Source organism: Sceloporus occidentalis, unplaced genomic scaffold, assembly GCF_023333645.1.
Source record: "Sceloporus occidentalis isolate IW3139 unplaced genomic scaffold, rSceOcc1.0.p SCAF_9, whole genome shotgun sequence".
NCBI classification, from domain to species: domain Eukaryota; kingdom Metazoa; phylum Chordata; class Lepidosauria; order Squamata; family Phrynosomatidae; genus Sceloporus; species Sceloporus occidentalis.
Window position 1 is genome coordinate 39,965,582 of NW_028316989.1, and position 15,602 is coordinate 39,981,183.

The 15,602-nt window shown below is 41.7% G+C and overlaps 1 protein-coding gene across 3 annotated transcripts in view; it reads left to right on the plus strand.

The window, feature by feature from the left end:
* The window catches only part of GABPB1 (GA binding protein transcription factor subunit beta 1), a 34,307-nt gene that overhangs the window by 15,810 nt on the left and 2,895 nt on the right, over window positions 1-15,602 (plus strand). For 2 of the 3 annotated variants that reach the window (XM_089539006.1, XM_089539007.1), the window contains exons 7-8: window positions 1,317-1,502; window positions 1,875-1,990. In XM_089539006.1, coding sequence (XP_089395132.1) covers window positions 1,317-1,502; window positions 1,875-1,990 — 302 coding nt within the window. Of the gene's footprint in view, window positions 1-1,316; window positions 1,503-1,874; window positions 1,991-5,049; window positions 5,123-15,602 lie in introns of all 3 variants that reach the window. The other variant, XM_089539008.1, reaches the window with a different exon arrangement.

Below are 15,602 nucleotides of genomic sequence, written 5' to 3' on the forward strand. Positions count from 1 at the left end.
CCCATGCCTTAGGGTCTCCATAAGTCAGAAACGACTTGAAGGCAACACAACACACACACACACACACACACACACACACACACACACAGAAGCCCCTGCTGCTTGCAGGAACTTTGGACATGCAATTTTTCTTCTCATACAAGTTACTTGAGGGCCCAGGAACTCCCAATTCAACCCCATTAAGGAAACTGACAAATTTTCATTCCATGCTACTGCAAATTTCATTTCCCTCAATCTGAGGCTTGTGTGAAGGTGGAGCTTCCTTGTCTTGCCCTGCTTTGTGTTGGCATGAAGAAATTTCTTATGAAAGGTTTTGTATCTAGGACAAAAAGAAACAGTGGAGTCAAAATGATTCAGCTGCAAGTTTTATTAGCAATTGAAATGTCTTGAATTACGTGTGTATCAGATTTATTTATTACCATATTTTTACATCCAAAAATTTCTTCATCCAAAAATGTCTCGCAAAGGGGCTAATCAGATATCAGAAATGAAACACTTCCCATCTAAAGACTTACGGCCTAAAAGACAGAATCCAAAGGGACTAAGAATGAGGAAAGGAGAGGAAAAAGTCAAATTTGTATCTCTTGTGGAAGTAGTTCAACAATTAAATATCCTTCATTGGTCAGTCAGCGAAGCATCATTCTCTGTCTATGTAAAACCATTTTGTTTTGTTTCAGACATGTTCATGGAAGCTAAAAACTGCATTGCACTAATATATGGAATACTGGGCTGTAGAAATCACAGACATTCAAATTTAGAAATACGGTGTCTGTGTCACCTGTTGATTTATGTCAACCCAAGAACTTGTTATGGTTTTCTTAGGCATGGAATACTCAGAGGGATCAGAGCCCTACTGTGTTTTTTAGTTATGCATATTTTTTCCATTCTCTTTTTCTTTTCTTTGTTTCATTTTCTATATGCATTTTCTGAATGTATATCATTTTGATTTTGATTTCATATTAGATTGTTACTGTTAAAAACCAGTAAGCAGAGTATGGTCAGAAACAAAGGGCTGAGGTGTCACTGGGCTTGTCAGAGGACCAAATGTGCAGGTGTCCAAGAAAGTTGGGGGGAAATCTGTCACAAGTAAAACGTCAAAATAGCTCACTGAGGTCTAATTGTGCTCAGTGGCCACAGGATGGTGACTGATTCTTGATGGAGGAAGTGGGTTGGTGGCGGGAATAGTTTCTTGGAGGAGCGGAGCATATGAAAAAATGAATAAACTACTGTGTAAGTCCCACTTGTCATTTCTAAAAGCAACTTGGTTAATAAATGCACTTAATGGTTGTAATCCTTTTTTAAATTTTATTCAATAGTTGTGGCAACAGAGGAAGTAGTAACCGCAGAATCTGTGGATGGTGCAATTCAGCAGGTTGTGAGTTCTGGAGGCCAACAGGTGATTACCATAGTAACGGATGGTATTCAGCTTGGAAACCTCCATTCAATTCCAACCAGTGGGATGGGTCAGCCCATTATTGTGACTATGCCAGATGGGCAGCAAGGTGAGTTAAAAACTGGAGGAGGGAAGACAAAAACTTTAGATCCTCTTTTTAAAATGCATATAAGCATTTGGTGTATTGCTATCAACTCAGTATACATTGTAGTCCAAAGATGTCTTGCAGTGCATGGTGGTGGTGGTGGGAGATAATGGAAAATAAGGATACAGGTGGGTTAGTAAGAAAAAAGACCAACAGCAAATATTTAACACTAAGGTTTTTTTCTTTTTTAAAAAATCCATACCATACAATTGCATGTTGATTACACAAACCTGACTTAACTGGAGTCAGCATAAACTTTGGTCACATACTGAGTGGGGGATTCTGTCACAGCCTTGCAATCTTCATATTTTTAATGCAAACCTATTTTGCTTCAAGTGCTTACAGTACCAGCAACAGACATTGCTGAAGAAACAGTGATCAGCGAAGAGCCACCAGTCAAGAGACAGTGTATCGAGATAGTTGAAAACCGGGTGGATTCAGCAGAAATAGAAGTAAGAAATCTTAGCTGAGATATTTTGTTCAGAGTTTCTAAACTGAATGTTTATTCTGTTTGTACTTGTAGTTATATTTTTGTGATGTGCACAATAAGGATTTTATAGGGTTATTAAAGATTCCTCTCTAAATGGATTTAATATGTAAATTTTTACACATATGATGATGGTTAGAAATGGAGTTGTCAGTTCCTCAATAATAACCCAAGTTTTGATGAAAATGGCCAAGAAAACGAACTTTGGAATAGCTCATTTACATGCTATTATTTTTTTTTACCACAAAAATGTTTTTATGTTAACTTATGGGGCACAAAACAATAACAATGTGGTACAGACAAAATGTGTAACAGACACTTTTTAAAAAGAGGCTTCTTGTTTATAATTTGTCTAAAACAAGAACATTATTGAATAGCGATTTGTTAAAATAATCTACTATACTTTCATTTTTCATCTTTATTTTGATCTAAAGTTTATGAACGCCACAAATGTGATGGCTATGTAAAGTCACTGTTGTTAAACTTGTGTATCATATTAAATACTTGCTTTGTGTACCACAAGAAATGTTGCATTATACTGGTTCAGTAAACCTAGCATCTTCCTTACGTTATTATTTCTTTTTGCATGACATCAGATTGAAAACCTTCATTCTTGGAGAGATGAGTTTAGTGTTTTTTCTTGCTAGATTCTGGTTGAGGCACTAGAATCTGGTTGAGGCACTATGCTAGTGTAAAAAATGATTGTGTAAATTGTTGCACCGTCTTACAGATTGCATAAATACAATCCCATGTTAAGCCAGTCATTCTCTTGGTTGGTGAGAGGAGGAATCCATACAACTTGATGTCATGCTTCATTCCCATGACCTAAGTTCACACTATGACACAGATGGGGAAACAGAAAGATAGGGGTATGTGCCAGTGCTTGAGACAGATAGTGACACTCCTCAGCAGCCACATCACACTTACCACAGCCAAACACATACGAGAAAGGGAGGGGCTCCACCACTGGATTTGACAGTACCTATTGCATCCAAATGTAGACTAGAAAGGGAGAGGCTGTGACACTCAGAGCATTTAAACAGGAAACACTCATTAATCAGGAAACAGCTGTGGGAGGTTGACAAACCATAAATATTCCAGCAACTCCCTTGGGAAGCCATTGCTGACAACTAACCATTCTGAAGGAAGCAACATTTTCATGTCTTGATTCCTGGCTCCAGTTTCCGAAGAACATTGAACATTGAACCCTGTTTCATGACTTACCATGCAGCTCAACAGTCCCTTAGACTGACATTGTGAATTGCTGTATCATTCTGACCTGGTGTGCCTGGACTCTGAGAAATGTATTCACTTGACTGGTAAGCTTCTCTACTCAACTAGAGCTGCTACAGTCTTGTCTACCTAATGGACTTGGTCTAGTATTTTGTCCCAGTTGGCCTCCAAGAAAGGACATGGCTTTCTCCATCACTGCCCAGAGACAAGCAAGAAGAACCAATGAAGTCTCCTGATAGCTAGACAACAAAACAGACTTTGCAGACTCCTCCCCATCATTCATCCAGAAGACCAGTTCTTCTTCCTGCCTTCGTCCAGAGCTCAGCTCTTATCACTCTTGATTTTCAGGAAATTTAGTCTTAGGGTGCTTGAGCCTTCTTTCCTTTCCCCTTTCTTTTTTCCCCATTCTGGTTCTGCAATGGCTGAGAGGAGTGAGACTGTTAAACAGGGAAAGAATCCTATTCAAAGTTGTGCTTCAAACAGCATGCCAGGGAATTGGGCCAAATTGGACTACTCTGAGTCTGCAGCTCCTCTGCCACTGAAGCTGTGGTCACATCAGCACCTGGAGAGAGCATGGAAGAGTCAAATTCAGATTGCAAGAGTGCCTCACAAATTGAACTGATGTTCATGGCACTGCTGAGAGAGGAGTCCAGGGGAAAGGAGCAGCAACAGGTTTTATTTCATTCCTTCCTGCCTCTAACCATGGCTAAAAGCCATAACCTCTACTTGCAATGTGGCACGCACCTCAGCATTCAGGAGCCATTGTGACATTGCAGTTTCCCATCACTTTTTAACAGCAAGATGGCAGCAACCATTTTGGTTGCACATGTCATGTGGAATCAGCTGTTCATCACAGCCCCCTCTCCCTCACAGCCAGATTAAAAATATTTTTATTTAACACACAATTTCATATATATATAACAACATTTAAAAACCACATTTACTAACAAAAAGGAAAAGCAAAACAACAAAACACCATGAAATACATAACTAAAACAATTCACTTCTGACATTCACCATTGCAAATATTAATGCATGCATTACAAATTTTAAAATAAAAACAACAAATTATTATACCTTTCCTCCTTTAACTGAAGACCAAAAGCCATGATTACTATCATATACATCCTGATTATGATAGTTTAGTAATGCTTCTACTGTAAGCATATTATTACTGTCAGCCATGAGCCTGAGCAGAGCAGTTGAAGAGAGGGAGCTTGGAGATGTCTTACTCATGGGGTCGCCATGAGTCAAAGTCAACTCAAGGGCAGTTAACAATGAAATAGGATACACAGGAGGAAGGGTTTTACATAGATTTCAACTGAAATCTATCTTTTATGCTACTGATGAAGATATATTCAAATAAGTTTCTATAGACTCTGCCTCTATGGAAGACATATATCTGGCTCTGAGTTATTCCATGGAAAGCTGAAAAACATCCATCTTTATGCCACAAATGGAGATGAGACAGACAGGACTAGATGAAAGATGGAGAAGCAAAGTGGCTCCTGCTCATTACTCAATGTTAGCAGAATGGCAATCTGGCTGTGACATTTGTCACCCCATTAATCGCCAGAGTGATTTGGCTGATCTGGTTGACTAGGCGGGTGTCCCCTTCCTCTCTCAATGTTAGCATTAACAGGCTATTTAGACCACAGTAAGTAACTCTCTACTGCAGAAGACATATACTCATTGTTATGTTGCCAGTCCATGGCTATTTTCCTCCTTTACATGAATAAGCACTGATTAAAGGTGACAAAGCTATGACAGTACTCTTATCTTTTGTTCCAGTGGGCTGCAAGTTGTTACCATCCAGTAAACACCGGCCATCAGGAAAGATGTCATGAGAATCATAATGGCACCAGTAAGCAAAGGCTCCTCTCCAGCCATCAAAAGTGATGAGCACCTCAGAACCTCGCACCTCTCCAATAGTGGCAGGGCAAATGAAATCTGGATTTCCCCCCCTTTCTACAGCCTCCAGTTTCATCCCATTTTAAAGGGGATCTGGGATGTAGATGATGATTCCTTATGGAAAATTTGAACAGATGCCAACCTTATTGTCAGAAGAGTGTAGCTCAGGGCCTTTGTATTCACATAGAGAAGAGGCACAACATCAGTTGGTTGGAGTTGAGAGCGGCCTATTTAGCTTTCCTCCACTTCACCCATGGCTTAAGGAGAAACATCTGATTCTCACAGACAACACAACCTCATGTTCCTACATTGCAAGGGGGATCCTGGTCTCAATCACTTTACATGGAGGCAGTTCTGATGTTCCAGTGGGTGGAGAGAACAGTCGTATATATTTCAGCCCAGCATGTGCAGGAAATAATCTCCATGCAGACTTTCTGAGCAGACATGCCTTACTCCCTGGTGAGTTGAGTTTGCACACAGAGGTGTTCCAACTGGCACCTTCACTGCAGACATGTTCATTCCCTCAACCAGTCCCAAGCTCCCCAAATTTTTGACTATGTTATCATGTCCAAAAGCAGAGGGCATAAATACCCTACAGTGCTGGTGACCGAAGGTTCTCCTATATCTCCCATCCCCTTCCTCTTGCCAGAACAGTCAGGAAGGTGAGGGAGGAGAAGGCTCAAGCAGTACACATTACTTCATACTGTATCAGGAGACCTTGGTTTTTGGAACTTATGTACCTTCTTCCTGACAGCTCCATAGGGTCTAACACTCCAGCCAAGCTGCTGATTCAAGGCCCCCTTAGCTATCCCCTGTGTGGCTTAACTCCAACTAGCCATCTGGAGGTTGAATGGAAAGCTCTGAAAAGTGGGTACACAGACTCTGTTATTAACATGCTTCTCTCATCTCACAGGTGCTCCACAGCAAGGATTCATAGGGCCATGTGAAAGGTTTTTGCTAGGTGGTACAAAACCAAATCCATTCAGTATAATAGGACATCTGTTTGCACCTCCTGGCCTTCCTATAGAAAGGCTTGGAGATTTCCCGTAGACCAAATACTTCAGAGGAGGCTGGTGCATTGTCCTTAGTCCTGCCTAGTCCTCAAGCAGCTGCACTTTCCTCTCATCCATATCTATAGATGTTTCTTAGAGGTACTACTATGAGTCTCTTCCAGTCAGGCATGGCTTCTACCTTGGAGCCTGCCGTTAGTTTTGAAGCATCTCACAGTGTATCCATCTACATCTCTTAGGAAGGTTCCCCTGCAGCTTCTCTCCTTACATGTAGCCTTTCTGGTAACTATCACTTCTGCTCACTCTGTATCAGAGTTGGCAGCCCTTGCAGTTAGGGAGCACCTTTCCAACTTTACAAAGACTACATTTCTGTCTGTCTTGATCCTTCCTTCATGCCTAAAGTACTGTCTAACTTTTACCATTCACAGGAACTCATTCTCCCCTCTTTCTCTCCTAACCCACCATATCCATAAGAGGTTATGACACAATCTGGGTGTGTGTAGAATGCTAAAAAATTATATTTGCAGGACCAAGCCCTTTCATCATTGTGATTCCTTGTGGAATCATAGAATCATAGAGTTGAAGAGGCTACAAAGGCCATTCAGTCCAATTCGCTGCTATGCAGGAATACTCAGTCGAAGCACTCCTGACAGGTGGTCATCCAGCCTCTGTTTAAAAACCTCCAAATGCAACTCCAGCATTCTGAGGCAGCATGTTCCACTGTCAAGGAGCTATTACCATCAGGAGGATCTTCCTAATGTTGAGGTAAAATCTCTTTTCCTTAACCTTAAATCCATTGCTCCATATTCTAGTCTCTGGAGCAGCAGGAAGCAAGCTTGCTCCATCCTCAGTATGGCATCCCTTCAAATATTTAAACTTTGCTAAAATGTTACCTCTTAACTTTCTCTTCTCATGGCTAAACATGGCCAGCTCTCCAAGCCGCCCCTCATAGGGCATGGTTTCCAGACCTGTTACCATTTTAGTCACTCTTCTCTGGACATGCTCCAGCTTATCAACATCCTTGAATTGTGTGGACTAGAACTGGACACGAGAGTGGTACTATTACTTCCCTTGATCTAGACACTATATTCTTAAAATGTTGCAACCTATAATCACATTGAATTTCTTAGCTGCTGCATCACGTCGCTGACTTATATACAACCTGTGGTCCACCCAGACTCCTAGATAATGCTCAGGACAGAGCCCTGTAGCACCTCACTAGTCACTTCTGTCCAAAATGAGGAAAAGCCATTGTTGAGTACCCTTTGAATACAGTCAGTTACAAATCTACCTAACAGTCACATTGCCTAGCCCACATTTTATTAGCTTTTATGCAAGGATGTCATGGGGGACCTTGTCAGAGGCCTTTACTGACATCAAGATAGGCTCTGTCCACAGCATTACCTTTATCTACCAAACTTGTGATACTATCAAAAAGAGAGAGAGAGAGAGAGAGCCTGGCATGATTTGTTTTTGAGAAACCCATGCTCATTTTAGTAATCATGGTATTATAATTTCTAAGTGCTTCATGATCTCCTCTAGAATATTTTCTGGTATTGATGTCAGGCTGACTGGACAGTAATTATTTAGGTCCTCTTTTGTTACTTTTTTGAAAATGGGGACAATATCTTCTCCAGTCTGTTGGGTGCTCCCCTGCTCTCCAGTAAGTCTCAAAGATTGACAGTGGTTCTGAGATTACTTCTGCTAGTTCTTTTAATAATAATAAATAAGGATAATATTGATGATAATATTTCCTACGCGCCTCTCCCCCTGGATCGAGGCAAGGGACAACAACAATTAACAAACAACGTAATTTAAAACACATGAGTTTAAAACACACATCAATTTAAAAAGACAAGATATACACATATTAAAACAATCCACATTTAAAATCCATCATTTAAAATTCACAACTGGCTCTACAGATGGTGCTACTTGGATTGTTGGATCATGCATGGCCTACAGTTTCAGGAATGGGGGCTTTGGGCAAGGGATAGGTTGCATGTCACGCCATGTTTTTTGCCAGCAATCTCAAAACTGTGATCAGGAGAGCTTTAAACTGAGTTGTGTGGAGGCAGGGAGACAATATTCTGAAGGGCAAGAGTTCATCAAAGGCTGGAGATGATAGCTGAACTGTTATGGAGAGAACAAAGCAAATAGTGCAAGTACCCAACAGTGGGAGGGAAAAAAATTACACAGGCAGCTTGCGCGGAAGGGTGGCCCATGGTCTTGGATATCTCTACACTAATGCACAGAGCATGGGAAATAAACAAGATGAACTTGGACTCCTAGCACAGCACAGCAACTGTGATACAATAGGCATCACTGAAACCTAGTAGGATACGACTCATGATTGAAATGTAGCAATAGAGGGATATAGCTTTTTAAAGAAAAATAGGCCAAACAGGAAGGGAAGAGGAGTAGCATTATATGTCAAGGATGTTTACACATGTGAAGCGATCCATGAGTTATATTCTAGAAGCCAGGAAGAGAGCATCTGGATAAAAAGTAAAGGGAAGGGAAACAACAGGGATGTTGTTGTAGGAGTCCACTACTCAGTCAAACTGAGGAATTGGATGATGCTTTTCTGGAACAGATCACACACTCAGAAAGGAGAGATGTAGTAGTAATAGGTGACTTCAACCAACATGATATTTGCTGGAAGTCAAACATGGACAGAAATTAAAAGTCTATCAAACTCCTCAATTGCCTGGCACAGATTGTCCAAAAGGTGGAAGCGACAACAAGAGGATCAGGTTTTTTAGATCTGATCATATCCAACAGGGATGATCTGGTAAATGGGGTGCAAGTGTTGGCAGGTGGGAGTGATCATTCTAGACTTTAGTAAAGTTGATTTAAGTGAACTTAAGGAAATACTGGATATGATCCCATGGTCAAGATTCGTAAAAGAGAAGCGTGTTCAGGACAGATGGGAGTTTCTTTAAAAGAAGATACTAAAGGCACAATTTCAAAGAGTTCCAGTGAGGAGGGAAAATGGAAGGTATCTCAAGAAACTAGGATGGATGAATGGCATATGTGAGATTCAATCAAGCCATATACGTCTTGAATATGTGTTACTATCATGCATTTGATTGTTATGTTTCACCTTCTTGTATATGCCTTCAACATATGTTACTGATATGCATGTTATTGTTGTGTGTTTACTTATGTTTTATTGAATGATTTGCATTACAATATTAATACAGTTCCTACAGTATTTCTTAATTTATTCATATTTGTAATTCTTTTTTGTTTCCTGCAGTCAGGTACTGGGTAGCACTCTTAATACTACACTCAGGCAGTAAAAAAGAAATGCATAGATACAGGATGAGGGACAACTGGCTTGACAACAGTACTTATGAAATGGATCTAGGAGTCCTACTAGACCTCAAGTTGAACATGAGTCAACAGTGTGATGCAGCAGCTAAAAACACCAATGAAATTCTAGGCTGCATCAGTGGAATATAATGTCTAGATCGAGGGAAGTAATAGTACCACTCTATGCTGCTTTGGTCAGGCTCACCTAGAGTACTGTGTCCAGCTCTGGGCACCACAATTCAAAAAGGATGTTGACGGGCTGGATTGTGTCCAGAGGAGAGCAACCAAAATGGTGTAGTGTCTAGAAACCATGCCTTATGAGGTGTGGCTTAGGAAGCTGGGTATATTTAGCCTGGAGAAAAGAAGGTTAAGAGGTGATATGACAGCCCTGTTTAAATATTTGAAAATATGTCATACTTAGGATGGAGCAAGCTTGTTTTCTGCTGCTCCAGAGAATGCACCCAGTGCATTGGATGCAAGCTACAGGGAAAGAGATTCCACCTAAACATTAGGAAGAACTTCCTGACTGTAAGAGCTGTTTGACAATGGAACATACTGTCTTAGAGGCTGGTGGAGTCTCCTCCTTTAGAGGATTTTAAACTGAGGCTGAATGCCATCTGTCATAGGTGCTTTGATTCTGTGTTCCAGTATGGCAGGGGGTTGGACTGGATGGCCCTTTAGCTCTCTCCCAACTCTATGACTATTGATTCTATAACTAGAGAGAAATATTATTATTCCCAGTAGAGTTTTGTTATCTATTCCCGATGTCGGGGTTGGACTTGATGGCCCTTGTGTTCTCCTCCAACTCTACAATTCTAAGATTCTAAAAATATTTTTTCATAGAATCATAGAGTTGGAAGAGACCGCAAGGGCCATCCAGTCCTATCTCTAAAATTCTGTGCAATGTGGAATTAGGATGGAAGCTTAAAAATATTTTTCTAGAAGTAGATTTTGTAAAGATCAATAAAGAAAATGGATATTGATGGACGGGGCAGAAGGTTGTAATTAGTTTTTAATCTTTTGTTTCATTTCAGCAAAGCACTGTTGAGAGCTGGGCAGTCCCTTTTATTGTAGTACTACCTAGTGATTAAATTGGAAGTCATGGCTGAAATTTGCTTATTTATGAACGAATGGAGTACTTTTTTTAAAAAAAAAAAAAGAGCTTGTACAAGGGTTAGAACAAAGCCTAGGCAATTATTTTTTAATACAGTAGGAATGCCTGCTGCCTTTTACATCATTGCAGTATGGTCGCATCTCAAACAGATAATTTGCCTTCACCAAAAATGCAATCTGATTTGCAGGATGGAGAAAACATCTCTTCCTTTGAACTCAAGTATTATTTTTTTTACCCATATGCTTTTTACTGTCATCAGACAATAATAGATCAGGTGGGTTGAATCAGCAGTTGACTTTTTCAATGACTTGTAAAATTAGAATTTAGAAATTAAGACAACATTTAAAGAGCAGTAGTCTTTGGAAAAATGTTCTTTGTAGTTTCTGTGACACACACATGGGTTGCCTGCGCAGTGAACATTTGGAAGCTTCTAGATGTCAGTATTCCTTCATTGGGAACCCCGTGCAGTACCAGTGTGCATGGATACCACAGTTCCCACTTCTCTGTCCACCATGGCAGTCATGCAAGGAATAAGGCCTTGGAGGTCTTTAAGCAGAGGCTAGATGGCCATGTGCTGGGGATGCTTTGATTTGGATTTCCTGCATGGCAGGGGGTTGGACTGAATGGCCCATGTGGTCTCTTCCAATTCTATGATTCTAAGGAGAAAGAATAGATGCCCCATCAGACATTTCTGTGTCATGCAGGCTTCAAGAACACCATGTCTGCTCAGTTATTTCTACAGCAAGACTATCTTAGACCACTGGGGTCAGCTTCAAACCAGATATGACACTGAATCTGCATCCCCTTGGCTTGATTTGGACTGATGACTATGCCTGAGATTACCATGCCTTACAAGTGAAGAACTCTTGACTCCAAAGGAACCAGCCCCACAGGATTCTTACACTTCCATGGTTGATACAATGGTGATGCCTTCAGATGAGCTAGTTATGATTCCTAACATTTTGTTGATTTGTTCTGATATTCCAGCCAACATGAAGTGTAAACGGTTATGTTCACCCATGACACTTCAGGATGGTGACTCTCAATCCTCCTCTTGATGCAGGATGGCAACTGGTTTGCCACTCTGGATTTGAAGGATGCCCACTTTCACATTTTGATTTGGGCATTCCACCAGAGATTCCTCTTCTTTGTGGTTGGGAGGAAGGTGCACTAGTTCCAGGACCTACCCTTCAGGTTAAGTACGGCACCTCATGTTTTCACGAAAGTCATGGCAGTGGAAGCAGCTTTACTTTGACAGTATCATCCTGTATCCCTGTATAGACAACTGGCTCATCACGTCTTCCTCCAAAAGCCAGCTTCTAATAGACATAGAGACAGTCCTGGATCTCCTCCATTGCCTTGGACTGATGCTAAACCAGGAAGAATCACATCTGTCTCCCAACACAGCAGATCAGATTCATTGGAGTAATGCTGGGTTTGAGCGCACAGTTACCCTTCCTCCCAGATGACTGCTTTGAAGTGCTCCACCAGTCCATTCTCCAGTGTCTTCACCATAGACAACTGAGAACAAATCAGATGCAGGTCATCCTGGGGTGTATGGCACCGACCATTTATTACACTCCAAGTCAGGCCCTGGATGTGGCCTCTCCAGTCATAGTTTATTGCCAACTTTGATCCATTTCAAGACTGATGTAGTGGCTAACCTTCCTTAGAATGGTCCAGTGATCTCTCCACCAATGGCTAGCACTCTCCACTATCCAGAGCAGGATGTCCTTCTCTCCACAGGTCATGACAGACCCAGCAATGTCGGGATGAGGGCTCCACTTTGTTTGAACTGTTCATACAGGGACTATGGTCAAGGGAGGAGACGGCCCTTCACATAAGCACCAAAACTGCTTGCAGTGAAGATGTTTCACTCATTCAAGATGCTGTTGTGAGGCAAGGTATTACAAGTACTGACCAACAACACAGCTGTTCTGTACTGCTTGAACAAGCAAGAAAGTTTTCACTCCACCACTCTCATTTTGCCTTCATCCTACAGTTCTGGGACTGGTGCATCAAGAGAGGCATTACCCTACTGGCCATTCATCTTTCCGGAGAAGACAGTGTTCCAGCAAGCACTCTGAGCGGCACATCAGGTGTGGCACATGTATGGTTGATCCTTCCCAAATTGCTGGAACCGATCTTCCGTCACTGGGGCAAACTACTGGATCTCTGTGTCTGAGAACATTCAGTTCAACCAATTCTATTCCTGTACGTTGTGTGGAGATACCTTCCTGTACCACTGGCGAGTTACCATCCTGTACACCTTTCCATCTTTCTTACTTCTTGTGAGGGTGATTGCCAAGCTCAACCAAGATGAGGCTGGCTGCATCTTGATTATGCCCTGGTGGCTTCAGCAGTTGTGGTTCAGCATACTTCCATCTCTCTCAAGGGGAGGTCTGTGTTTGGTTTCCACACAGACTGGATCTCCTCACATTGTACCAAAGCCAGGTCAAGTACCCCAGCCTCAATAGCATAGAGGATGATTCTTCAACTTCTCTGCCTGCTGGCTTCCAGGATGTCAGCACTGCCACCCATCATCCTTCCACCAGCTCATATTCCTACAAATAGAAAGAAATCCAGGGCATTTTAAATCACTCTCAGAGTTCTTCCTTTGGAGGCTGGCATCAGGCAGGTATTAGACTTTTTGCTGTCATTATCAACCATGGGACTATCCCTCTCATCAATCTTGTACTACATGGCTATGGTCTCAGCAAACGTCCAGCCCCTTGGTAAGCCCCCTTGCTTCCTTGATCCGCTGGTAAAGAGGTTCCTGAAGGGCTAGAAAAATCTCCACACATACCCAGTCCTAAATCCTGTGCCAAGGTGGAACCTTGAGCTTGTCCTCCAGGAAGCCCTTCAAGCTCATGGCCAGTTGTGACATCTAGTCATGGTCCCAAATGACTGTTTTTCTGTTCGCTATCATGATGGCCAGTTCTGCACTCACAGGGTTGATTGCCCATATCTCTGCTTCCATCCCAAAAGAGCCATCCTCACACCCAATATCACCTTTTTGCTAAAAGTGATGTCAGCCTTCTATTTGACCAGGACATTGTTCTCCCTGCCTTTCTACCAAATCCAGCTTCAGACTCTGAGAGACCCTAACAGTGTCTCAACATAAGGAGAGCTCTACCCTTCTACATGGACAGGACTGTAGTCTTTTTGGCCTCACACAGACTGTATGTATGCTATTATTCCTCTAAAATAGGACTATCTGTCTTGTTGCAGCGCTTTGCAAAGTGGGTGGCACCGGCCATCCATCTGGCATACGAACTGGCTCAAAAGGACCCTCTGACTTGAGTTTGAGCCCATCCCACATGGTCTGTAGTTGCATCTTCTGCCTTCCTGTTGGGTGTACCAGTGGAGGATATTTCTTGTACCTGGTTGCTGCCTGGTTGCAGATTGTGACTTTTGTTATTCACTACCAAGTGGGCTTGAGGTCTAGGGCTGACACAGCCTTTGGGAGCGCTATATTGCATTCTGGTTTGCCTTGAATGTACTGCATTCCAGTGTGCCTTCAGTGTTCTTTTGCACTTTGAATTCTGTACTGTGTTTTTATGTTACAGGAGAATTCCACTCCTTGAAGCTGTTTTGGTACCGTTTGTACCTGGTATAGGTGGGAGGCATGATGTTTCATGTTTGATGTTTTTGCATTTTACTTAATGGTCAGTAAAGTTTCTACTTAATTTGCAATGACACTTCTATCTCCTTCTTATGTGTAACTTGTTGGCCTCCTATTTGTGTAAGGTACAGAGAAGGAGGAGGGCAGGGTGCATACCTGTAACTGTAGTTCTTTCAGTGGTCTTACACTCACACAACCCCGTCCATCCTCCCCCCATTATGTTCTGCTGATCCCAATGATTTCTGCATGGATTTTGGTATCCACAGAGTTGGGGGAGGGACGTCCTGAAACCAAACTCTAGTAGACTCCCAGAGCCCACAGTATTATTTTTCTTTCATACCCTTATCCACTTATTTTTTTGCCATGTTATGTAAAACAATTAAAACCGTCAAAATAGTTTAAAAGCATAATTAAAACACATCAGTTAGTTGAAAATGCCTCCCAATAGCAAACCATCTTAAACACCAAAGGATTGTCCAAAAAAAAAAAAGGCTTTGCATTTCTTTTTCTCGTGACACTGCGTGCATTTGAGAAATTATGACTAAATATGCTGAGATAAAAATCAACCTTGTGCCTTCCACTCAGTCACCTTGCCAAAATATGTTTTCCTTTACCAATTATTCATATTATGTCAAGAAGAAGAAGCTTTGGTTAAGTTTTAGAACCAGGTAAACCAAAATATTGTCCCAACTTCACAAACCATGGTTTCGTAGCCTGGCTTGTGACAAATGGTTGATTGTAATTTCATAGATGGCCTGCAGGGGAAACCATAGTTGATAGAAGAAGGGTGCTGACAAGCTGCAGTGTGTCCAGAGGAGGGTGACCAAAATGCTGAAAGGTCTCAAAATCATGCCCTATGAGGAGCTACTTAGGCAGCTAGGTATGCTTAGCCTGGAGAAGAGAAGGTTAAGAGGTGATATGATAGCACTATTTAAATATTTGAAAGGGTATCACATTGAAGATAGTGCAAGCTTTCTTGCTTCTGCTCCAGAGACAAGGACATGGAACAATAAATTCAAACTACAGGAAAAAGGGATTCCACCTAAATATTAGGACAGACTTCCTGACGATAAAAGCTGTTCAGTGGTGGAATGTGCAGCCTCAGAATGCTGTGGAGTCTCCTTCATTGGAGGTTTTTAAACAGAGACTGGATGGCCATCTGTTGGAAGTGCTTTGACTGTCTTCCTGCATGACAGGGAGTTGGACTGGATGGGCTTTGTGGTCTCTTCCAACTCCATGATACTCTGATTCTAGATCTTCCTGGTTTAACTACTTGTTCATGCATAAGGACAGATGAAATGATTCCATGCAAGGACACAAGGCTTAATAAGAGATGAATGTCTAAATACAGCTATTTTGTTTATAC